At 38.3% G+C, this 26,493-nt stretch overlaps 2 protein-coding genes across 5 annotated transcripts in view; one reads left to right on the forward strand and one right to left on the reverse strand.

The window, feature by feature from the left end:
* The window catches only part of ntm.L (neurotrimin L homeolog), a 712,676-nt gene that overhangs the window by 364,848 nt on the left and 321,335 nt on the right, over positions 1-26,493 (reverse strand). The gene's annotated exons all lie outside the window — the stretch shown is intronic.
* LOC121395530 lies at positions 6,755-8,592 on the forward strand. The gene is made up of 2 exons (XM_041569174.1): positions 6,755-7,695; positions 7,784-8,592. The coding sequence occupies exons 1-2, from the start codon at positions 6,757-6,759 to the stop codon at positions 7,871-7,873; spliced, it is 1,029 nt and encodes a 342-aa protein (XP_041425108.1). The 5' UTR covers positions 6,755-6,756; the 3' UTR covers positions 7,874-8,592.

A 26,493-nucleotide genomic window follows, 5' to 3' on the forward strand; every position in this document is an offset into this window, starting at 1 on the left:
AGAACCCTGCCATTCCCATTCTATGGGATGATTTGAAGCAGGCTGTCCATGCTCGGCAGCCATCAAATTTAACTAAACTGGAGAGATTTTGTATTGACGAATGTTCAAAAGTACCACTATCCAGAATCCAGACACTCACCAAAGGCTATAGGAGACGTCTAGAGGCTCAACTAATTATTGATGTAATATCTTTGTTGGGGTAACCAAATTCATGCACGTATAAATTTTCCAATTTGAATTTCGAATTTTATGGCCAAAACTGTCATATTCAACTATGAAATTGTTAAAATTCAAATTGAGTTTTTTAAAAAATTTGAATTAGATTTTTGAAATTTATCATACACTGGCCCTTTAAGAATTCAAATTCCACTATTCACCACCTTAGCCCTGCGGCATTGCTGTTTTAGCCCATGGAGGCCCTCCTGGGATAAATTTGGAGTTGTTAGCAGCCTTCCTGACATTCAAGTTTTTTTTCAGAGAAAAAACTCAAATCAAATTTTATTTGAATTTGTTCGAGTTTGTGGGTGAACTTATTTACCCAAGTTAAAAAATTAGATTTTTTTAATAAATTGCAATTGGTCAAATTTCGTGTTTTAAATAACTACCATGAACTCGAAATTCTACCCTTGATAAATCTGCCCCTAAGTCTTTGGTGTTTCAGTCTAGAATTTCAATGATGTTCCTGCCCCAAATATAAAATACAGCGCCCTACTTGTCTAAGTACATTTTTGCTTATAACATCAAGAGAATATAAATCATCTATGCCATGTAAAACTGTGGTTTCCCAATAGATTACTTGGCTAAAACAAGCATACAGCTGAAAAAAGATGGAAAACACCATGGGGACTTCAAAAAACTGTCTCTTGATACATGTGATCTATGGCAGAAAAACAACACATTCTGCTAGAATATATCCTAATTATTGCCAAAAAATCATGCTCAGAAGTGCTAAGTGCCTTCTGTGATTAAACCATAATTTGATTATTTTCTTGGCTAGATTTGCTACTAACTTGTTGCTCAGACTGCTACTTCAAAAAGGCCAACTCGTTTATTTTACCAAGATCCATCTAGATCCGGGTATCTAAATTCCAGTTTGCAATGGAAATGTTTGACCATTTGTGGAGTTGTGGATTTTAGGCTACTACAAATAAGTGTAGTTGAAAAAGTGCATTTAATTATAGTACACAGCATTACAGACTTTACTTAGAAATGAGGCCTGTGCACATTGAAAATATCCTGCTAACTGGACCAAATCTTCCTATCTTCTAAATTTAATTAAATGCATCTGAAAAATGACTGAATTTAATGTGCATTCTGACACTTCACCTTGGCTTTTTTTCAGTTGCAGCAAGAAATTGTGCAAGAGCCCTTTGTTCTTATATCATTATTACATACCAAACCTTTCTGAGCGGATTATGAACAGATTTTTAGCTTTGTTCAAAGGGACGGTGCCTGCTTGCACTGAAGAACCATCTAACGTTTATTAGGTTAATGGCACTAGTTGCTATATTTCTATCTGTAATTTAGTCAGTAAATTGAAATCAAGAGACACATTTCACTGAATGCCAGGGTCAGGGGAAATTTAAGGAGGGATTTAAGTATTTGCCTTAAGGACATTAATTTAATCTATTACTAATTCATTATAGAATGGGACATGGGGCAAAGGGGACATAGTTGTTCTTAAAGGAATTTTTTTAATAGTAAATCAAGATGTTATCTTCAGACTAAAATCTGTATAGAACCTGTGTATTGCTATGTAGCTAATCTTATATCTGTTTTAACTTTGATATTGGTATAGCATGAAGCTGCACCACAACACCTTCCTCTCCCAAACCTATTTACTACAGGCTAGTCCCATGGTTCAATTTAGGCTACAGTTGAAGGTTTTGCTTAGGTAAATTGGAGACTAGTTTCCTTTTTTCCAAAGTCCATGTTATTCATTATACAGGTATAGGATCCCTTATGTGAAAACCCGATATCCAGAAAGCTCCGAATTATGGAATGGCTGTCTCCCATAGACTCCATTTTATCCAAATACTCCAAATTTTTACAAATTATTTCCTTTTTATCTGTAATAATAAAACAGTAGCTTGTACTTGATCCCAACTACGATAAAATTAATCCTTATTGGAAGCAAAACCAGCCTATTGGGTTTAGTTAATGTTTAAATGAATTTCTAGTATACATGAAGACCCAAATTACGGAAAGATCCATTATCCGGAAACCCCCAGGTCCCGAGCATTCTGGATAACAGGTTCCATACCTGTACTCATGTTTACTGATGTATTACTGGGTGAAGCAGTTCTACTAAAGTTTGTTATTCAGTTGCACAGCAGTGGCTTCTAAAATGCCTAAAATATCCATGCCAATGGCTTAAGAAAGAGACTTAAATCTCTAAAGTATATATTTATTACTACAGCCCACAGCTGTCCGCAAGGTACAAGATTACCATTCTTCCCAAGAGGGATCTTTGGTTGCTGCACCTCTGGATAATTCTTGCCAAGTAAGGATTAGAGACACCTTCTTGCTATAAGATTTTTACTTAATTCTATACCAGTATTACTTATTACAGATTGCATTTTATACAGGGCATGCTTTTTTTACATTGGATTATTGATGCACCACTGGGTGTAGTAGTTCTGGTAAGATACTTTGACATTTAATTGCATTGTAATGGTTTGTAAAGTACTAATATTGATAAAATCCATGAGAGTAAATAAACTATAAAGTCTTTTGGATAAGGAACTACTGAACAATACAATTTTTATGCTCTGTAAGGAAATCATTTGTCTTACATGCAAAAGTGTGAGTGGGTTCCAAACTCACTACCAAATGACCTGACAATGAGCTTTAAAGGGAAGCATGCTTGTAGTCACAGATCTGAAAAAGGAAAACAAGGACTTGAAGTGAAATATGAGTAATTCGTACATCAATAAGGAAACATCTAAGATCATATTGATCTTATTTATGGTTGGTAGAGCCAGTGGACATTTGGCTTCCAAAACATATTGCTATTTCATTCTGTAATTTTGATGCAGAATATCTGTTAATAATTAAGCATTCTCATGTCAGTGTATAAGCAGATAAATGACAAACAAGTCTGTTTTGCCAAACATTGTCTACAGTCTTGGTAATAGAAAAATATACTTTACAATATTCAACTATTCAATCAAATTATCTTTTAAAAATTATCCTCTAACAGATTGTTATGAGTTATCTCAAATTTTAAAAAAAATCTCTAAATTCTCTGTTTAGGAAACCTATCTCATTTGAACGGTGGTAAACTGTGAAGTGTGTTCTTCTACAATATACAGTAAACATATATTTTGTCAATGAGATTTAAAAACAGAAAACAGAATTAAAAATTCTAAGTGAATTACAGAACTGCTAAGTGTTCAACTAGCAGTTGGGATTCCCTGATGGCATCGGCTATTGCAGCAAAAAGAATTCCCCTTTGCAATCTATTTTCCATCTTTCTATCACATTTGTGACTGTAAACTAAAAATTATGGCAGTGAAGAGGTAAAGGACAGTCTGCCACAAGTTGTTATAAGGTGAATTCTGACCCAGATGAGTCAACAGTAAATCAAGTTGATTCTGAACTCCATGGTTTATCACTATAAGCAACACAGTCAAGATTTGTACTATATTGTTTAGGAGATCCTATCTAAAACTGCCTATATTAATTTAAACCTAATACCCAGGAGAGACATTTCAGGTATCTTAATATGTAGTGCTAAGGTTTTCACCCCTACTCTGTGACTTCCCCAACATTCATATAGACCTTAACAACCACTTAAAATCAAGTGTATGGTGATGGTTGTGCTTAAATCTTGAAAGCCCAACATTAGTTTGATCATTAATAGGAAATTTTAGAGATTTGTCAGGTTTTTTATACCTCGAATGAACTCACAACTTAAATCAGTGAATTCGAGTTGAACAACCTGAAAACTTAAATTCTGAAAAAAATTTAATTACTTGAATTGAGTTTGTTAAGCAAAACCACTGCAAAAAAACTCAAACATCATGAAGGCTATTAACATCTTCAAATGGTTCAAGAGACTTTTGCCATTGATTTCCAGCTTCAGGGTTATAATAAATCTTGAAAAATTTTTCGGGTTCAATACAACTTGACCTTTAATAAATCTACCCCTAAGGATTGAGGTAAAACATTTAGTTTGAGGAAATTAATGCTAGAACACGTTTTTGTAGGTATGACCTTTTATACATGTATTACAAATGCACTTCCAAGCTGATTGGCTGATTCTTGGACCACTCCTCCAAACAGCACAAAATATATCAGTACAGAATACAACAGTAACAACGAGAGTTAAACCATTTTCCAGGATAGGATATGGCAGTAACACAGGCACAAGGACATTTTGGTCTTTCCATAGGAAATGCTGTAAATCATGGAACTTTTAAAATAACAGAGGCATTGTTCATTGTCATCTAGAGTTCAATGTATTAGTGGATGAATCTGAAGCAAAATAAACCATAAAACCTGTGCATAGTTGCTTCTTCGTGTTTCTTTCTATCTTGTGCAAACAGGCCTTTGGTTTCATATGTCATTAAACATAATATACAGTATATAGTATATAGGCTGTAATATTGAGAGTGCTAGAAAGCTTTCATGACATAAAACTTCTTAATAATTACATCATAAATGAAGTAAACATGGGAACTATGATGGCAATTTTGAAATGCCAGATCTGGCAGTTGGTGAAACAAAAAAATTGATTGAAAAGGAGTTCCAGCAATACTGCAAATATTCTTTAAATGTATATTTTCATTTGGTTAGGAAGTACTGTTGCTGTTAATTAACAGATGCTACCAGAATTTTGGCGCAAGAATGCCCTATTCCTTATAAGAACGCAATTATACTAGTGATACTTCCAGGGTTTACTAAACATGTAACATAGTTTTATCAGAGTATATAGGACAGTGACACGATTCTTGGGTCCCCCCTGCCATTTGCTAGTACCCAATGAGTCATTTTTATATGCTGAATCCATCCTCATTGTGTAGATAAATCCCGTATAGATGAACACATTTTGCAAATAAAGAACACAAATGTAATCACTGGAAATTCACACTTTATAAAGATAGATTTTTTTTTAATTATGTTTAAATGTCTTTGCAATGCATTAAAGTGTATGGTTGGCTCCCATGGAATAAAAAAATAAGTTTACAGATAGGAAAGCAAATAAAACAAACAAAAGTCTGTTGTCTTTTTAGCAGCTTTAAAGTTTAACCCTAATATGTATATAATGCACATAATAAAATCAAAACTGCTGCTAAGGTTAATGTATAATCATTATATAAAATATCCAGTGTTGCAAAAGGATCATGCTGTTAATGTCAAGGATGAGTAAATCATTGATACAGTATGGGCAGGGCAACCTCTCCTCCCAGCAGAGAACCTTTAGGGATGGGCGAATTTTTTCACCTTGTTTCGCTGCAGAAATGACGCCCATAGACTTATATGGTGTTGTGCGACAAAACAAAACAAAAAAAGACTTTAATGGGCGTCGGCAACAAATGTTTGGCGAAACGAAAGGGTCAAATTCGCCCATATATCTTATATGTTTTGAATGCTTGAAGAAACCTCTGTATATAAGAATTATAAATACTGCACTCTGTATAAAGGGAGAGCAACTGCATATCATTCACTGACTCGTGTTTGACAGCATTAACCAATTTGCTGTACCAGGGTTTTATCTTTTACTATACCTTGATAAGTGTTCCTACTATATATATATATATATATATACAGATGCAGCCACTTTGGTTTGTCTGTTTGACACAGAATAACTAAACACAGATATCCCATTTATCTCAATTAACACAGAAAACTGCGTCACAACATCCCATCTAATTAAAGCATTCACCATTGTGAACAATGGAGCTTTGGTATGCTAATGAAAAGGTTAAATGCATTAAATGAGTTAAGATGACTTTAGATAACACAGTTTCTTCAATTACCCCTGAGTCATGATGCATTTAACTCACAAATCAAAGTGGCTTCATCTGTATATATATATATATGTCCATATGGGCAGCACTCCGCTCTTGATGTTGAGACTCAGGTGCAAGGTAAAGAAATCAATTATGTAGATAAATGACCATCAACACCGAGATTTTTCGTGAATAGTTCAAGTGTATTCAAAAAAACATGCAAAGCCGACGTGACGTTTCGGTCCACTCAGTGACCTTTCTCAAGGCAACCATGTCAAACATCCAAATCAGTTTATATACCCACAATCCCATTAAACCTATCAACAGGAAGTGACAAAACATCAGGTGTAGCAAATCCCTCAATATTAAAAAGGGGGCTGTGACAATCATAAAATAGTTTGAGTGCTAATATATATAAGTGGTAGCTTAAAAGTATAAAAGTGATAAAAGTGTTAAGAATCGCTCATTAGTGTTACTAGCTGAAATGTTGTGAACATTAAAACTTACAAGAAGTAAAAAGTTGTACAAAGTGATAAGAACTAGTAAGATTTCAGTAAAACACTGATACATCACTATATTAAGATTGTAACATTTTTAACATATTGTATTGGTTACTTAAACAACCCCCTGGTGTTAAAAATCTATAGAATTATATCATAAACATTGTAACTATAGTACACACAAGGTTAAGGCTGAACCAATTCTAATATGTTATCTACAACATGTATTGGATACCACAGATTTCCTAAAAATGATTAGAAGTATAAACATGGGCAACATGAATTTTTTATTTGTAACCATGGACGTTCAGTCTCTATATACCTGCATCCCTCATGAGGCAGGCATCCAGGCTGTGAGGGAGTTCATGAGCTCTAACCAAACCTACTCTGGTCCACCATCGGAATTCCTGATTTCCCTCTTGGAGTTTATATTGTACAATAATTACTTTAAATTTGAGAGTGATTTTTTTCTACAATTAACCGGGACCGCGATGGGTTCGAATGTAGCGCCAACTTATGCTAATATCTTTATGCACAAATATGAAACCAATAATATTTATGGGCATGCTCTTTTTCGCAAGTATGGTGGCTATTTTAGACGCTACATTGACGACCTGTTTTTTCTGTGGTACGGCACAAAGGAAGAGTTGGATATATTTGTCAATGATCTTAACAGTTTACCTTCGCCCATCAGGTTCACAGTTCATTCCGATGCAAGCAGCATCCAGTTTCTGGATGTAACTGTATATAAGGATGAGGAACACCAGCAGCTACATACCAAAATCTACCAAAAACCCACGGATAGGAACTCCCTATTACACTACTCAAGCAGTCACCCACGACACCTACTTAATTCCCTACCCAGGTCACAGATGATGCGGGTGGTAAGAATCACTAGTGATGTAGAGGAGAGGGGGTTGGCCCTGGAAAACATGGCCTGTAGATTTTTGGAAAGGGGATATCCGAGTAAACTAATCAAGGACATTAAGGAATGGGCGGGTACACTTGATCGGGAGGAGGTCTTGAGAGGCCCCCCAAGGAAGGTCGAGGATAGATCAAATGACATTTATTATATGACAACGTTTGATGCCCGTACTCCTTTAATAAAAAGTTCAATCTTACAGCATTGGCCGATTGTGAAATCAGACCACGATCTGACAGCACTTAACCGCAAGAGAGTATGTTTTGGACACAGAAGGAACAGAAATCTGAAGGAACTTCTTTCCCCCACCGACCCGGTAAGCAAATATGAAATACCCACACGATTGAACAAATTGGGTGTATTCAAATGTGGTAATTGCACAATGTGCAATTCTTTAATTGTAGGCGACAAATTCTTCCATCCACACACTGGCAAAGCATATACCATCAAGCAGAGGCTCACGTGTACATCTCAGAACGTGGTATACATTATAAAGTGCCCTTGCGGGCTTTTATACTGTGGTAAAACCTGCAGACAACTACGGGAACGCATTAGCATGCACCGTTCCACCATTAGAGCAGCGCTTGATCCTAAACCAAGAAGGGAAACCAAGCAGGATATCTCAAAACAACCGGTGGCTCAACATTGGTTGTCGGCTAAACACCCGGCATCTGCCTTTAAGTGCATGCCCATTGACTGCATACAGGATTCATTAAGAGGCGGAGACACGGATCGTAGGCTGCTTCAGAGGGAAGCTTTTTGGACATATGAACTTAATTGTGTAGCTCCGAAGGGTCTAAATAGCTCTCTCACCTTGAATTGTTTTCTATGAGATCATTTAGTATTGGATACAGGTTCTATGAATATATTCTTGGCCTAACACAGAAGTAAATATATAATATATAGACGGCCTTATATATATCTTGTTGTGTAATACATGTTGTAGATAACATATTAGAATTGGTTCAGCCTTAACCTTGTGTGTACTATAGTTACAATGTTTATGATATAATTCTATAGATTTTTAACACCAGGGGGTTGTTTAAGTAACCAATACAATATGTTAAAAATGTTACAATCTTAATATAGTGATGTATCAGTGTTTTACTGAAATCTTACTAGTTCTTATCACTTTGTACAACTTTTTACTTCTTGTAAGTTTTAATGTTCACAACATTTCAGCTAGTAACACTAATGAGCGATTCTTAATACTTTTAAGCTACCACTTATATATATTAGCACTCAAACTATTTTATGATTGTCACAGCCCCCTTTTTAATATTGAGGGATTTGCTACACCTGATGTTTTGTCACTTCCTGTTGATAGGTTTAATGGGATTGTGGGTATATAAACTGATTTGGATGTTTGACATGGTTGCCTTGAGAAAGGTCCCTGAGTGGACCGAAACGTCACGTCGGCTTTGCATGTTTTTTGAATACACTTGAACTATTCACGAAAAATCTCGGTGTTGCTGGTCATTTATCTACATATATATATATATATATATATATATATATATATATATATATATATATATATATATATATATATATATATATATATATATATATATATATATATATATATATATATGTCCATATAGTGAGCACACTCTTTCCGGATTTCCGGATTTAGGATATAGAGATGGGTGCGTTGGTCAAATCTTGTAATACATTGTAGTAAATGGACCCGCACTCCTGATTTATAGTGAAGAAAATTGATGTGCATTATTCACAAATGCATTTCTAAAGTTTCGGTCCTCACTGGGGCCTTTTTCATCCTTGATGTTTTTGTAAACACATGCACTTGCGTATATACTGAATTACTTATGAGACAGGGGACCAGGGAATATGCATTGATTAATTGGCCTAATCAGTAGCACTTCCATTGTATTTAAACGCATTTTAACTTAGCCTTGGAGTGCACCCACAACTCCCCTGTTTTGTATTTTGTTTTATGATAGCTAATTCAATCAACTTCTAGTAAATAGTGGCTAGTAACAGTCATTGCATAGGAATTGTGACTAACTCTACTTTGTTAAGCTGCATGGGTCACTATGTGCTCTCAGTTGCAATTTTTAGGGTGCAACGCAAGTCTATAAAATATTGTCTTATGCTTATGACTAGTTTTTTTGTAAACTGTCAAACCAATATGATGGCAAGAATATTGTTTTAAATGAATTCTTTAAAGGGGTTATATATTGTAGCATCCTCATCGTGTGACCAATGATAAATATTAGGAACTTTACATTTTCATTCAGTACAAAAAGGATTGTTACCCTTTAAAATTACTCATTTATTAATTATTTATTTGATACCTTTTCTGGCACCTGTCTGTGCTACAAAAGAGTGGTGGGTATGTGCTATAATAATGGTCTTTACCAAGTCTTTACTAACAGGATGTGGATAGCCAATCACTGCTCTACACACACTGCAAATATATACATTAGGAAACTCAGTGTCAGGTTGCTAGGGTCCAGACAGTAGCTCAAATGAGGGACTGTAAAATGAATAGGACTGAATAAGTAATAAAAAGTAAAAATAAGAATAACTTTGTAGCCTCACAGAACAAGTTTTGGCTGCCGGGGTCAGTGACCCCCAATTGAAAGATGCACAGAGGGAGAAATAATTGTCAAACCATATGAAAAGACCAATTAAAAGTGGCTAAGAATAGGACGTTATATAACATACTAAAACATTAAAAAAATTTATAAAGGCAATTATTACTTCTTCATGATGTCTTCTTAAGAATCATCTTTTTTCATTGCCCAGTATTAAACCACAATCTGTACTTTAATATCTACCAAGCCTTTTCAGTTTATTTTAACATGATGTAGTTCATTGAACATGACACACCAGATGGCAAGTGAGGAAAACAGTTATTCGAAAACTAAATTTTGACTACTATGAAAAGTTGATTTCATTTAAATATTCTTTGTGTATTTCATAACTGGCCTCTAAAATCAAATCAAGTGCACCAGACATAATTTTGATGATGATTTGATATTTTCATCATAGTTTTTTCACCTGTGAAATGGCTGATATACTCCTCTCAGTTTCTTGTTGCCTATCCATTTTGCCCCTTTTTTATTTTTTCTCTTTCAACTCCTCTAGCCTCTACCTTCCTCTATTCTCTATTTTCCCATTTCAGTGAAATGCAGTACAGGTATGGGGATCAATTATCTGGAAACTCGTTATCCAGAAAACTCTGAATTATCTTCTATAGACTCCATTTTATCCAAATAATACAGATTTTTAAAAAGTATTTCCTTTCTCTCTGTAATAATAAAACAGCACATTGTACTTGAGCCAAATAATAATTAATCCTTATTGGTATAAAACACAGCCTATTGGGTTTATTTATTTTTTTTAAAATCTTTATTTTTTGTCAAGCAAAACAAATATTACAATAATTGCACATGGTCAATGAACACATCACAGATAAATCAACATTTCAATAACACATTACGTTTGACGCTATTGAGGTCAGCATTATCTGCATGTAATTAGAGAATCAAAAAAGGTTAGCTCAGCAAAGTATCCTTACATGAGGCAAACAAATTCGTCTTTGATATGCTACAAATAGTATACAATCTTAATGCAGTGCAATCTGATCAAAAATAATATAAAGAAGGGTGGGAAAGGGAACAAGAAGGGGGAAAAATAGTCCAGGCTTATCAATACACTTTAAAGATGCAATGGATTACAGGAGGAAGGGAGCAGTGTGACATTATAAGTATAGTTTAGGCAAAACTGAGTACCATATGAGGCCAACAAATGCAGAAAATAGTAGACATGGATAGAGCTAAGAGGTGGCCCTGTCATGGTCTGGCAGAGAACAGCCAACTAGGCAACCGGGTCTGGCCCCTTCCATATAGAGAGTCCACGGTATTGGGTTTATTTAATATCTAGTAGACTTAAGATATGAAGATCCAAGATCCAAATCATGGAAGTATCCATTATCCAAAAAAACCCGAGCATTCTGGATAACAGGTCTAATGCATGTACCGTTTTGCAAGTTTGTAAAGCTGATGCTGGAGGAATTATAGAAAATGACCACACTAGTGAGTGAGTAACAGCTGGTGGTATTTGCAACTGTTTGCATTTTGGACTAAGCATTTGTGGTACTGGAGGAAGTTTTGAGTGCACTTGTGTTAAGAAATTATTAAGTGGTTAGTATGGTACAGGTTGAGCGCCTTTATTGGAAATATGGTGCAATATAAGACGTTTTAGAAAATATTTTAGAAAAAAAATTGTTTTAAGCTGTGATATTCATAACTTTAGCTTAAACTTTTTGACCTTTTACTTGAGATCACAATTAAGTCTCTAAAAAAATCAGGCTAAAAAAACCCATATTCGGCTTTTGTTAACTTTCCTTTACCATAGTCCAATGAAAACAAGGTCAGATAAATATTTAATGCATCTTTTAATATCCATTTCTAATTTGTCTGCTTGCTTAGCTGTTAACGTGCTTCCAGTGATATGTGATCCCTTTTTAGAAGATTGGGAAGTCACTTAGGCAAAAGAAAATATGTGTTACATGGCAAAAAATTAAATGAGAGACACATCTCTCTGAATGAGCTACACTGAAAGTACAAGCCTATGGCATTATGGAAGATTAGGCTCATGTGCTTCCATGCTGCCCAATGAACCTTAAGCATTTATTTGATGGATTTACTTTTGAAATGGAAAGTAATAAGTATAAGTAAGTAGTAAGTATAAGAACATTTATTGTGGTTACATTAATTTCCGGGAATTGTTCTTTACATGTTGTAAAGGCAGGTTTGGTAATCACTGAACTTATAAACGTTGTCCTGTTTGTTTTCAATTTTCGAACAAGCAAGCCTGAGCTTTATTGAACTTAAAGTGTTTATGTAAATTATTTATTACTCAATAGGGATGTAGCGAACGTCGGAAAAAAAGTTCGCGAACATATTCGCGAACTTGCGTCAAAAATGCGAACGGTTCGCGAACGTCGCGAACCCCATAGACTTCAATGGGAAGGCGAATTTTAAAAGCTAGAAAAGACATTTCTGGCCAGAAAAATGATTTTAAAGTTGTTTAAAGGGTGCAACGACCTGGACAGTGCCATGCCAGAGGGGGATCAAGGGCAAAAATGTTTCTAAAAAATCCATTGTTGACACAGCGCTGCGTTTTGTGCTGTAAAGGGCCGAAATCACACTACATTTCTAAACCTGTGTAATAAAATGCTTTAAAACATCCGGCGTCTACATGCCAATCAAGTCGTGTAAAAGTTACAGCCTGTTCACACGCAAAGACGAAACGCGGTGCTTACTGCAACGCAAAAAGACGCAAAGAGCTTTAATGAATGATACCGTCAAGTGAGCAAATAATAGTTTTTAATTACTAGTTGCTTGTCACCTCCAGGATGTTCGTCCTGTTGGTGGCAATATTTCTGTAGTGGTGTGTTTAGCAGTCACCGTGCTTGTGCGCACGTGCACGGTCAGGCAGAGGTAATTCAATGTACAGTGAAGCGAACCAAAAAACACTGATTCTGCAGTGTGGGCCCAGTTTTGGTCTACTTTATTGATCACCTGCGGTGACCATAAAAGATGCGATTTTGCCACTGTTGCAGAACCCTGAAAAATTAGGCATGTGTACTTTCCTGAAAAATTATGTTTTTTTTGTCGCAGCCACTGAACCGAACAGAAACAATATGCCATATAAATGCTGAAAATATAAATTTTTTTTTGTGGCAGCCACTGCAGCACAGAGGCCAGAAAAAATATGCCATATAAATGCAAACAATATTAATTTTTTTTTTTTGTCGCAGCCACTGCAGCACAGAGGCCAGGAAAAATATGCCATATAAATGCTAACAATATAAATTTTTTTGGTCGCAGCCACTGAAGCACAGAGGCCAGGAAAAATATGCCATATAAATGCTGAAAATATTCTGTTTTTTTGGTCGCAGCCACTGAAGCACAGAGGCCAGGAAAAATATGCCATATAAATGCTGAAAATATTCTGTTTTTTTGGTCGCAGCCACTGAAGCACAGAGGCCAGGAAAAATATGCCATATAAATGCTGAAAATATTCTGTTTTTTTTAGTCGCAGCCACTGAAGCACAGAGGCCAGAAAAAATATACCATATAAATGCTGAAAATATTCATTTTTTTGTCACAGCCACTGAAGCACAGAGGCCAGAAAAAATATGCCATATAAATGCTGAAAATATTCATTTATTTTTTGTCGCAGCCACTGAAGCACAGAGGCCAGAAAAAATATGCCATATAAATGCTGAAAATATTCAATTTTTTTGGTCGCAGCCACTGAAGCACAGAGGCCAGGAAAAATATGCCATATAAATGCTGAAAATATTCTGTTTTTTTTAGTCGCAGCCACTGAAGCACAGAGGCCAGAAAAAATATGCCATATAAATGCTGAAAATATTCAATTTTTTTGGTCGCAGCCACTGAAGCACAGAGGCCAGGAAAAATATGCCATATAAATGCTGAAAATATTCTGTTTTTTTTAGTCGCAGCCACTGAAGCACAGAGGCCAGAAAAAATATGCCATATAAATGCTGAAAATATTCAATTTTTTTGGTCGCAGCCACTGAAGCACAGAGGCCAGGAAAAATATGCCATATAAATGCTGAAAATATTCTGTTTTTTTTGGTCGCAGCCACTGAAGCACAGAGGCCAGAAAAAATATGCCATATAAATGCTGAAAATATTCTGTTTTTTTTGGTCGCAGCCACTGAAGCACAGAGGCCAGAAAAAATATGCCATATAAATGCTGAAAATATTCTGTTTTTTTTTGGTCGCAGCCACTGAAGCACAGAGGCCAGAAAAACTCAGGATTTACCTGGATTCAAATTAAACCAGTAGGGTTTGCACCCTAGTTTGTAACGGTGGTGGAGGGAGGAGGACGCTAAAGGACAGCTGTATGTGGAGTCATGAGGCGTGCAGAGAAGGACAGCTGCATGGGGAGTCAGAATCAGAAACTCAGAACAAGTCTTCCGGCGTGCAGTAACCCTCCGAGATCCACCCCTCATTCATTTTAATAAAGGTCAGGTAATCCACACTTTTGTGACCTAGGCGAGTTCTCTTCTCAGTTACAATCCCTCCTGCTGCACTGAAGGTCCTTTCTGAGAGGACACTTGAGGCGGGGCAAGACAAGAGGTTCATGGCAAATTGTGACAGCTCTGGCCACAGATCAAGCCTGCGCACCCAGTAGTCCAGGGGTTCATCGCTCCTCAGAGTGTCGATATCTGCAGTTAATGCCAGGTAGTCCGCTACCTGCCGGTCGAGGCGTTCTTTGAGGGTGGATCCCGAAGGGTTCTGCCGCTGCCTTGGGCTGAAAAACATTTGCATGTCTGACGTTACAGAGTGGCCAAAGTGCTTTGTCCTTGCAGGTGCGCTCGTGGCAGGATTACTGGCACCTCTGCCCCTGGAATGTTGATGAGTTCCTGAAGTGACATCACCCTTAAAAGCATTGTACAACATGTTTTGCAGGCTGGTTTGTAAATGCAGCATCCTTTCAGACTTGTGGTATGTTGGTAACATTTCTGCCACTTTATGCTTGTACCGAGGGTCTAGTAGAGTCGCGACCCAGTACAGGTCCTTCTCCTTAAGCCTCTTGATACGGGGGTCCTTCAACAGGCATGACAGCATGAAAGACCCCATTCTCACAAGGTTGGATGCAGAGGTATCCATCTCCGCTTCCTCGTTATCAAGGACTGCATCATCCACGGTCTCCTCCCCCCAGCCACGTACAAGACCAGGGGTCCCCAAAAGGTCACCACCAGCCCCCTGGGAAGCCTGCTCCTGTTGGTCCTCCTCCTCCACAAAGCCACCTTCCTCCTCTGACTCCACTTCTAACACCTCTCCCTGCGTTGCAGCAGGTGCCTGGGTTCGTTCTGGTGATTCCGACCAGAAATCGTGCGCTTCCTGCTCCTCGTCACGCTGGTCTACAGCCTCATCTGTCACTCGTCGCACGGCACGCTCCAGGAAGAAAGCAAAGGGTATTAGGTCGCTGATGGTGCCTTCGGTGCGACTGACCATATTTGTAACCTCTTCAAAAGGGTGCATGAGCCTGCAGGCATCGCGCATAAGCACCCAGTAACGGGGGAAAAAAATCCCCAGCTCTGCAGATCCAGTCCTACCACCCAGTTCAAACAGGTATTCGTTGACGGCTCTTTGTTGTTGCAGCAGACGTTCCAACATGAGGAGCGTTGAATTCCAGCGAGTCTGGCTGTCGCAAATCAAACACCTGACTGGCATGTTGTACCGCTGCTGAATGTCAGCAAGGCGTGCCATGGCTGTATAGGAACGTCTGAAATGGGCCGACACCTTCCTGGACTGCCTGAGAACGTCCTGGAATCCTGGGTACTTTGAGACAAAACGTTGTACTATTAAATTCAGAACATGTGCCATGCAGGGCACATGTGTTAAATTGCCCAGTCTCAGTGCTGCCAACAGATTGCTTCCGTTGTCACACACCACTTTTCCGATCTTCAGTTGGTGTGGGGTCAGCCACCGATCGGCCTGTGACTGCAGAGATGACAGGAGTACAGATCCGGTATGGTTTTTGCTTTCCAGGCACGTCATCCCCAAGACAGCATGACAACGGCGTACCTGGCACGTCGAATAGCCTAGGGGGAGCTGGGGGTGCACAGGTGTGGAGGAGGAGGAGGAGCCAGCAGCAGAGGACGAAGAAGAGGAAGAAGACGAGGTAGAGAGCGAAGGAGGAGTAGAGGTGGTGGCAGAACCGCGTGCAATCCGTGGCGGTGACACCAACTCCACTGTCGTTGTTGAGCCACACATTTCCTGCTTCCCAGCCATGACCAAGTTCACCCAGTGGGCAGTGTAGGTGACATACCTGCCCTGACCATGCTTGGAGGACCATGCGTCAGTAGTCATATGGACCTTTGGCCCAACACTAAGTGACAGAGATGCGGTGACTTGGCTCTGCACATGGTGGTACAGGTGTGGTATTCCCTTTTTTGAAAAGAAATTGCGGCTGGGTACCTTCCACTGCGGTGTCCCAATTGCTACAAATTTGCGGAAGGCCTTAGAGTCCACCAGCTGGTATGGTAAAAGCTGGCGGGCTAAGAGTGCAGATAAGCCAGCTGTCAGACGCCGGGTAAGGGGGTGACTCGCAGACATTGGCTTCTTACGCTCAAACATGGCCCTCACAGAAACTTGGCTGGGGGCAGATGACTGGGAATGGGAACTGGTGGTCAAGGTGGAAGGCGGAGTGGAGGGTGGTTCAGACGGGTCAAGGACAGCAGAGGTAGAGCAGTAAGATGCTGGACCAGAAGGAGGGTGGCTTTTAGTTTGCCTGTTGCCTTTGAGGTGTTGCTCCCAAAGTGCTTTGTGCTTGCCGTTCATGTGCCTTCGCATAGAAGTTGTACCTATGTGGCTGTTGGGCTTCCCAAGACTCAGTTTCTGACTGCACTCATTGCAAATTACAACGCTTTTGTCAGAGGCACACACATTAAAAAAATCCCACACTGCTGACCTTTTTGAGGCTGGCAATCTGGGGGTAAAAGTAGAAGTCGGCGGCGTTGGCGGCAATGGCGGGTGCGTTGGCCGGCTGACCACAGGTGCCGATACATGTTGTTGCCCTACTGTTCCCTGCGAGCTGTCCTCCCTGCTTCTTCTAAGTCTTATTCTCCTCCTGCCTCTCTGACTCTCCGTCTCTCCATCTGAACTATCCTCCTCTTGCTCTCTTCTACTGGGCACCCACAAAACATCAATCTCCTCATCATCATTCTCCTCAGATGCATCAATTTCTTCTAACAGCTCACAGAAGGAAGCAGCAGCGGGGACCTCCTCGTCATCACTCATTATGTCCATCTCTGTTGTGTTCTCTGCCAGAATTAAATCTGGTGTAACGTCCTCATCTCCTTCATCTTCTTCTGCCAATAATGGTTGCGCATCACTCAGTTCAAGAAACTCATGTGAAAATAACTCCTCTGACTCCAGTGAAGAAGGGGCGCCGGTGGTGGAGGAAGTGTTACGTGGGGTGCCCATAGCAGTGGAGGATGAGGATGTTGTGGTAAAGTTAGAAACGGTAGAGGATGGGGTGTGCTGTGTAAGCCAGTCAACTACCTCTTCAGCATTTTGGGAGTTCAGGGTCATTGCCTTTTTAAAACTGGGCAATTTCCTAGGGCCACAGGATAGCATAGCAGCACGGCCCCTAGTGCCTCTGCGTGGCAGCCTGCCTTTGCCTGGCATTATTTTTAAAACAAAAACAACAACAACTTAGGTGGTGTTTCTGGAGACGGTATTATTATTGATATTTAGACAGAATGTGAACAAGCTCACAGAGCTAGATGGGAGTTGTTTGAAAATGAAGAAGAAGAAGAACACACTGGGCAAACAAGGCCTACAAGGTCAACGTATACACTACTACAGCAGTGGATACGGAATATATTATTGCTGCCTGAAAAACGTCACTCGGGTGGTGTTTCTAGAGACAGTATTATTATTGATATTTAGACAAAATGTGAACAAGCTCACACAGCTAGATGGGAGTTGTTTGAAAATGAAGAAGAAGAAGAACACACTGGGCAAACAAGGCCTACAAGGTCAACGTATACACTACTACAGCAGTGGATACGGAATATATTATTGCTGCCTGAAAAACGTCACTCGGGTGGTGTTTCTGGAGACGGTATTATTATTGATATTTAGACAGAATGTGAACAAGCTCACAGAGCTAGATGGCAGTGGTTTGAAAATGAAGAACACACTGGGCAAATAATGCCTACAAGGTCAACGTATACACTACAGCAGTGGTGGATACGGAATATATTATTGCTGCTTGAAAAACGTCACTCAGGTGGTGTTTCTGGAGACGGTATTATTATTGATATTTAGACAGAATGTGAAAAAGCTCACACAGCTAAGTGGCAGTGGTTTGAAAATGAAGAACACACTGGGCAAATAATGCCTACAAGGTCAACGTATACACTACAGCAGTGGTGGATACGGAATATATTATTGCTGCTTGAAAAACGTCACTCAGGTGGTGTTTCTGGAGACGGTATTATTATTGATATTTAGACAGAATGTGAAAAAGCTCACACAGCTAAGTGGCAGTGGTTTGAAAATGAAGAACACACTGGGCAAATAATGCCTACAAGGTCAACGTATACACTACAGCAGTGGTGGATACGGAATATATTATTGCTGCTTGAAAAACGTCACTCAGGTGGTGTTTCTGGAGACGGTATTATTATTGATATTTAGACAGAATGTGAAAAAGCTCACACAGCTAAGTGGCAGTGGTTTGAAAATGAAGAACACACTGGGCAAATAATGCCTACAAGGTCAACGTATACACTACAGCAGTGGTGGATACGGAATATATTATTGCTGCTTGAAAAACGTCACTCGGGTGGTGTTTCTAGAGACGGTATTATTATTGATATTTAGACAAAATGTGAACAAGCTCACACAGCTAGATGGGAGTTGTTTGAAAATGAAGAAGAAGAAGAACACACTGGGCAAACAAGGCCTACAAGGTCAACGTATACACTACTACAGCAGTGGATACGGAATATATTATTGCTGCCTGAAAAACGTCACTCGGGTGGTGTTTCTGGAGACGGTATTATTATTGATATTTAGACAGAATGTGAACAAGCTCACAGAGCTAGATGGCAGTGGTTTGAAAATGAAGAACACACTGGGCAAATAATGCCTACAAGGTCAACGTATACACTACAGCAGTGGTGGATACGGAATATATTATTGCTGCTTGAAAAACGTCACTCAGGTGGTGTTTCTGGAGACGGTATTATTATTGATATTTAGACAGAATGTGAAAAAGCTTACACAGCTAAGTGGCAGTGGTTTGAAAATGAAGAACACACTGGGCAAATAATGCCTACAAGGTCAACGTATACACTACAGCAGTGGTGGATACGGAATATATTATTGCTGCTTGAAAAACGTCACTCAGGTGGTGTTTCTGGAGACGGTATTATTATTGATATTTAGACAGAATGTGAACAAGCTCACACAGCTAAGTGGCAGTGGTTTGAAAATGAAGAACACACTGGGCAAATAATGCCTACAAGGTCAACGTATACACTACAGCAGTGGTGGATACGGAATATATTATTGCTGCTTGAAAAACGTCACTCAGGTGGTGTTTCTGGAGACGGTATTATTATTGATATTTAGACAGAATGTGAACAAGCTCACACAGCTAGATGGCCACTGGGCAAATAATGCCTGCAAGTGCACTACTATTGGTGCACTACTATGAAGAACAGCAAACAGCACTGGACACCTTAAAGAACAGTAAGATAAGTAAAATAAAAAAAAAATTATATGTATATTAAAAAAAAAAATATTCTCGGGTTGGTGCTGCTGAACTACTAGGAGTAGCACACCAGTCCCACTCCCCAACACTGCTAGACTAATAGCACTTGGCTGTTAAAGTAGCAAAGTAAAACAACAAAAAAGAAAATAAAAGCAGTCCTTACAAGGACTATTGGGTTATTACAGCAGTCAGCAGATGAGATCAGAAGAGATCAGTGCCCACAGCAGGCAGCTACATACAGAGCACTGCAGTAGAAGGTAGATTACTAGCCAGCAAAGCTACCCTAAAATGTCCCTCAAATCCCTGCAGACTTCTGTCCCTCCAATACAGAGCAGTATCAAGTAGATTACTAGCCAGCAAACTAACTATCAACTGTCCCTCAAATCAGTGAAATCACTAGCAGCTCTCTCCCTACACTAGCTCTTCCAAGCACACACAGGCAGAATGAAAAAACGCTGTAGGGCTTCAGTTTATATATGGAAGGGGAGTGGTCCAGGGGGTGTGGGGGTGGTCCAGGAGGGAGAGCTTCCTGATTGGCTGCCATGTATCTGCTGGTCTGGGGTGAGAGGTCAAAAAAAAGCGCCAGGTAAGGCGAACCCAAAATGGCGAACGTCGCGCGACGTTCGCGAACTTGCGGCGGACGCGAACAGCCGATGTTCGCGCGAACAAGTTCGCGACATCCCTATTACTCAAGTCATAAACAAAGCAGCTCAAGCAAATGTTCAAAGAATCAACCCAATATTCTTAAGGTTTTTTTGCTTTATGCATGGATAGAAACGCAACATACTTTGCCCACTGATGGAAAGGAAATGTTTCATACACGAGAAAAAATATAATTATGCATATTTTGTGTTTAAAAATGGGGCACATATCATTCTTAAAAATCTACTTCATTTTGATTTCACTGCAATAAAAAAGTACAGTACCTTTGCAACAAAACACAAGTACAAAATTCAATGTAGGTACTAGGACTGTAATTTTAACAGGGGATCTAGGAGATGGGTGTCTGGTGGTACATTATATAAGAAAATGACATTAAAAACACATTTTTATTATTATTTTTCTCTCCTCAATGGGACAACCTGTGTGAATACCCAAAAAATAGGATCATTCTGTGGCTACTAAAGCAAATACAGTTCTGTCTTGCATAAAAAACTGCATTAACTCAAAGGATGAAAACATAATTATGCCTCTTTATAGGTCCCTGGTGAGGCCTCATCTGGCGTATGCAGTGCAGTTTTGGACTCCAGTCCTTAAGAGGGATATAAATGAGCTAGAGAGAGTGCAGAGACGTGCGGTTAAAGGGATGGAAGACTTAAATTATGAGGGTAGACTGTCAAGGTTGGGGTTGTTTTCTCTGGAAAAAAGGCACTTGCGAGGGGACATGATTACACTTTACAAGTACATTAGAGGACATTATAGACAAATAGCAGGGGACCTTTTTACCCATAAAGTGGATCACCATACCAGAGGCCACCCCTTTAACTTCACAGTCAGGACAGTGAGGTTGTGGAATGCACTGCCGGGTGATGTTGTGATGGCTGATTCAGTTAATGCCTTTAAGAATGGCTTGGATGATTTCTTGGATAGACATAGTGTCAAAGGCTATTGTGATACTAAATTCAATAGTTAGTATAGATATGGGAAAGTAGGGAGTGGTGTGTGTATGGATGCTGGGTTTTCATTTGGAGGGGTTGAACTTGATGGACTTTATCTGTTTTCAACCCAATTTAACAATGTAACTATGTAAGATGAATTGCAAACTGATTCACAGACATTCACAGTCAAATAAACCAGCACCACAAAAAAAAGCGTCCAAGGCAATACTGGAGGAACGTTAATGTCATGGGGCTGCTTGATATTATGTAGGCTGGCTGGTTTACTAATTGTTTGAATAAAGTACATCATTTTAAGGCTACAACTGGTTTATCCTGTGCCAATCCTTTAAATGCTGCTTTTATGTTTTATATATACAGTATATATATATTACTAGAAAGACAATGGGGCAAATTCACTAAAGGGTACATTTTCTCTAACAACCATTTCATGACACACTGCGCCACTTTGCCAGGTGCAAATTCGTTACCAATATGCTAATTCACTAATATGCAAAGTTGCGTCTCCAGACAGACAATGACGAAGTTTTGCTAGCGTTACTTCAGCTAGGCGAACATTTTTATAGCCTGTCAAAAGAAACACTGCATTTCTTTCCTTCTATTGTGTACACATGGGCTTCTGTATCAGACTTCCTGCCTTCAGCTTAAACCTCATTGCCCTGGGCAAGAGCATGCTCAGTTTGTTCCTCTTACCCCCCCCCCCCTTCTCTACTGTAATCTGAGCCCAGAGCAGGGAGAGACTCCTATCCTATCCTAAACAAACAGAGAGTTTCTGGAGCTTTTTACTCAGGTATGGTAAAACATTCTACAGAATAAATATAGCATTCTAGCTTGCACTATTGGCAATAAAATGCCTCCGTAGTTTCCTTCTACTTTAAACAAATGTGACATGCCCCTTAAATTAGTTCACACATGAATCTTTAATAGTTTGGACTTTTGAAGGCAATCCCGCTTTAAAAAAAGAAAAGTCACCAGCATTTTTTTATGCATTTCCGGCATACAGGATATGATGTCACTGACAAAAGATTGAGGATGTAGCTTTTTTTTTATCAGTTTGCCTGGTCTGAGGTGGCGTGAGGTAACGATCAGTAAAATTTGCTGTTTATTTTCGTATAAAAATATGCACTTGGTCTACATTGTAAATTTCACACAAGTTGTGACTGGATACTTTATGGAAGCCAAACATGGATGTTCTTTTACTTGCCATCCAAAGGAACTCAGTTTCACATTTGCATTATGGACATCGTTGCCATAGCTATATAGTGATCAAAACCCCTTTGTTCCTTAGCCATATTGCTCATAAGCTCATTCAGGCTTCAGATGACTCTCAAATGACAGAACTCTTTTCAGCACAGTCAATGTCATTTTAGTTAAAAATTTGCATATAAAATAATTTTGCCTGCCACAAAATAATAATGGTTTAATGTATTTGCCATTATCATGTTGGTGTAGCTTTATTAAATATATAGATAACCCAGTAAGCTAAATATAAAAATATTGTTTTAGATCCAAATAGATAAGTTACAGGGTAAGCAATGTAAAACACTGAATTATCCCACACATCAAAGTGATCCAATGTACTTTTGTCACTGAAGGAGATACAAAAAGTAATTACTTTGTACTGAAGTGTTTGTCCTAATTTCTTAATTATCTAAATTATTTATCTGATTATATAACAAATTCTGACATAGTATTATCAAGCCAACAAGACCAGGCTGCTAATCAGGCATTTAGCAAGGGCACACAGGTCATTGTATCAATAGTTATCATTATGTATCACCTATAATTTGAGGCAAGTACTGCCTCTCACATTTCCTTTGAATAATTGTATATGTTATCAAGTAATGAGTGGTACTTTGCATGTAATGAGGTGCTGATACTTTTGGTCAGTAAACATGTATTTAGTCATCATCTTAGTCAATTCATGTTTTTTATGTTTAAATGCTTAATGACTAAGAAAGCCTTTTGAAATCAAGTTATGTACTAGTCATTTTTCAGTATTAGGCAACAGCAAAGCAGGCACACTTGAAGCCTACATATTTCACTTAGCATAGGATTTCCTTGAAATCCATCCCCATTAAAGTATATGAGGTCTTAGTTATGACTTAATATGGAAAAATGAACTTGACATACGATAGTTAGTTAGGGATTTGCCAAAGCCATACTATCTATAAGACACATTCTTTTATAATATACATATAATAAAAACAGTCAAACTATCTTAATAATTGCAATATTCTACATCAGTTATTACAATTGATGCAACAACTATTTAAGTTATACCATCCTCACAATATATATATATATATATATATATATATATATATATATATATATATATATATATATATATATATATATATATATATATATATTGCATATATGCGGTACTTATATATAGATATAAATATATAATTGTAATAATTTTTATATTTCTTTCTTATTCACTTCTTAATAGTGGTGGCTAATTATCTATTACCAAATATAATCCAGTTTTCAGTAACTTCTTATTTTCAGCCCTCATTATATCCTTTTATTACTACATTAAGCTGTCATTAATGATTAAATAATGTTTTTCTTTAAAAGAGTTATATTATCATCCCATTATAAGGGTCATTTACTTATGAAAGTGCAGTGTGCAAAATCCAATTTCATATGCAATTTGTTTAGGTAAGGAAGTTGACACTATGGAGACATTTTTATAAACCATCACAGTTTGATCATTTATCAGAATCTGTAATAGGTAATATCAATGATAATCGCAATGGTATTTTATTGTCTGAGCCATAACAAATTGTGAATAACATTAATGATATAGATATTTTAACTAATAATACTTTGACACTCCACATTTTTTCAGATTTTTCTGATTTGGTTTGTTTACAAAATTTGGAGGATTTACAACAGGTGAGTAACACTCCAACCATTGAAATTTTGACACGTTTCCCTGGGTTTAAAGCCAGTCAGAAATGACTATCCCATTAATTCCCGATGTCCTTCAATGGACATTTTCCAAGATTTAATTGAACAAGATTTGTAGAAGTTGACCAGAAATGTGGGTTTAAAACGTTCATGTAATTTCAATCAGTCTGGCACTAAAACAGTTATATGAAAATCCTGATATTGCCATAAGCCAAGCTAATAAGGGTGGTTCCGTAGTGGTTTTAAATACTACAGACTATATTTCTGAAGCCACCTGCCAATTAACTGATAACGATACATATACAAAGTTGCCAGGTAATACACTAGACACTAGCGTTGCTACGCACTCTAACGCCAGGCTAATTTTCGCTCTGGTGAATGGACTTAACTCCGCAAATTCACTAAGATACAGATTTTACTGAATGTTACCTCATTTGCCAGACTTGCCTCCGTAAAAATGTTTTTGGGTAACCGGGTTCCTCCCTCCATTTTCTAACATATGGAACATAAACTATACAGTGGGCTCATGTGTAGGGCATTATAACAACTATATTTTATTTTAAGGTTCCCTGGACTTGTGTAATGTAATGTATTTGCTGCAACATATACGTCCTTGTAACTTTATCATTTCCCGCTGTATGCAAATTAGGCGATGGTATCACATCTTCGATTTGATTGCCGAAGTAACGCTAGAGAAAATTCGCCAGCGTTCAGTGCCCTGGACGCAACTTCGCACTTTAGTGAATTAGTGTTGTTATAGCAAATGTATGCCTGGCAAAGTGTTGGCTGCAAAGCCGTCGCTGGCGAATTTTCGCGGGTTAGGGAATTTGCCCCATAAATGTCACGGTCGGAACCCAACACCAGAACAAATGTCAAGCACCCTGGTCTCGGCTTGTGCTTCACCTGTAGTGTGACCGCCTTTGGCCTCAGGAGGAGCCCTCAGCCACTTGGATGCCACCAGGACTTAAACGAGAGGTTTTGAATAGGCAGAGGGGCATGTCTGTTAGCTAGAATCTTTAGGCCGAAGGTCGCGGTAAAAGACGTTAGGCAATAGAGTAGTCAGATCAGGCCTGGTTGGGGCAGGCAGAGAATAAACGTAGTCAGGGTCAGAAATAAATGAACGGATAGAGAGTAATAAGAAATTTGAACATTCTATCGCCTTTATAAGGAATAGAATTCCCCAATTTTTGAAGGTCTGGTCAACTTGGGATCTTAGACATCAATAAGATTTCCTATGGATTCGAGGGCAACTTATTAGCAGTAGCTCGGTGTAGATACTGGTTAAAAGGTTAGATCCAGATAACTTAGGGGTTTTGAGTGCTGATTAGTGCAAATACTAGAGTCTACTTTTCTTTTTCCTTTCTTTTTATTCTTCTATGTTTTTCTTTTCTCAGCTATTTGTTTTGATGCTAATAATTGTCAACTGGTTTTCACATTGTTTTATTTGCTGTTTATCTTGTATCTGTCATTGAAATATCCATGTTCAAAATTTAATAAGAAATGTCTACTGATTTTAACCATTGCACCAATGCAGGGTCTGGACTCTGAACCTTTAAATAGCAGATTGATGTGGACTGCATTGTAATGGATATCCTACGCTGCAATAGACCATGCATATAGTCTTAGATGTATTTTCATTTTGCCTGCACACTGTGTTTATACAAATAAAAAATTTAAGTTACAAAAAAAAAAAACAGATTAGCAAAAGCTCAGATAGCACCAGGAACAAACTCCTATAATGGGCAATGAACTGCAACCTAAAAATCCCTTTTATACCGTTTGAATTTCGCGCCATTGCGCGCCTCTGCACCCTGACATCATGACGTCTGCATTTGTGTCATAATATCAGACAGAATTCCAGACCCAGTGCCATGATGAAGACTGAAAATAGTCTAGGCTCAAAGAATGAAGGCACTGATGCTTTGTGTAAATCCTATTCCCCAAAATGACTTTACTTCACTAGCCAAGACACAGTTTTTTGGTTTAAGATAAAATTATAAATTTTTGTACATTTACAAAATTGCCCTTATCACCTTCCCAGGTGTCATAACTAGTAAGCCAGTATGTGGTTGGAGGAATGAGATTTATATAAATCTGGGATAACAGGACAGTGGCACTTTCCCTTTATTGTCATTGTAAGCCTTGTATCATTTAGTTGCTGCTGACTTCATTTTTACATAAAGTCTTATATAGTTAACCAATAAACAGCATGAGCTTTTTTTTCCCCGTTCCAAATAGCATATTAAAGGTCAAGAACAACTTCTAACACC

This window comes from Xenopus laevis, chromosome 7L (genome assembly GCF_017654675.1).
Source record: "Xenopus laevis strain J_2021 chromosome 7L, Xenopus_laevis_v10.1, whole genome shotgun sequence".
In the NCBI taxonomy this organism is placed as follows: domain Eukaryota; kingdom Metazoa; phylum Chordata; class Amphibia; order Anura; family Pipidae; genus Xenopus; species Xenopus laevis.

Excerpts from the sequence above, each read along its gene's own strand:
- LOC121395530 (XM_041569174.1), top strand. The coding sequence starts at position 6,757 with ATGGACGTTCAGTCTCTATATACCTGCATCCCTCATGAGGCAGGCATC. Across the intron at positions 7,696-7,783 it reads TTCTTTCCCCCACCGACCCG|GCGACAAATTCTTCCATCCA; the intron begins GTAAGCAAATAT and ends CTTTAATTGTAG.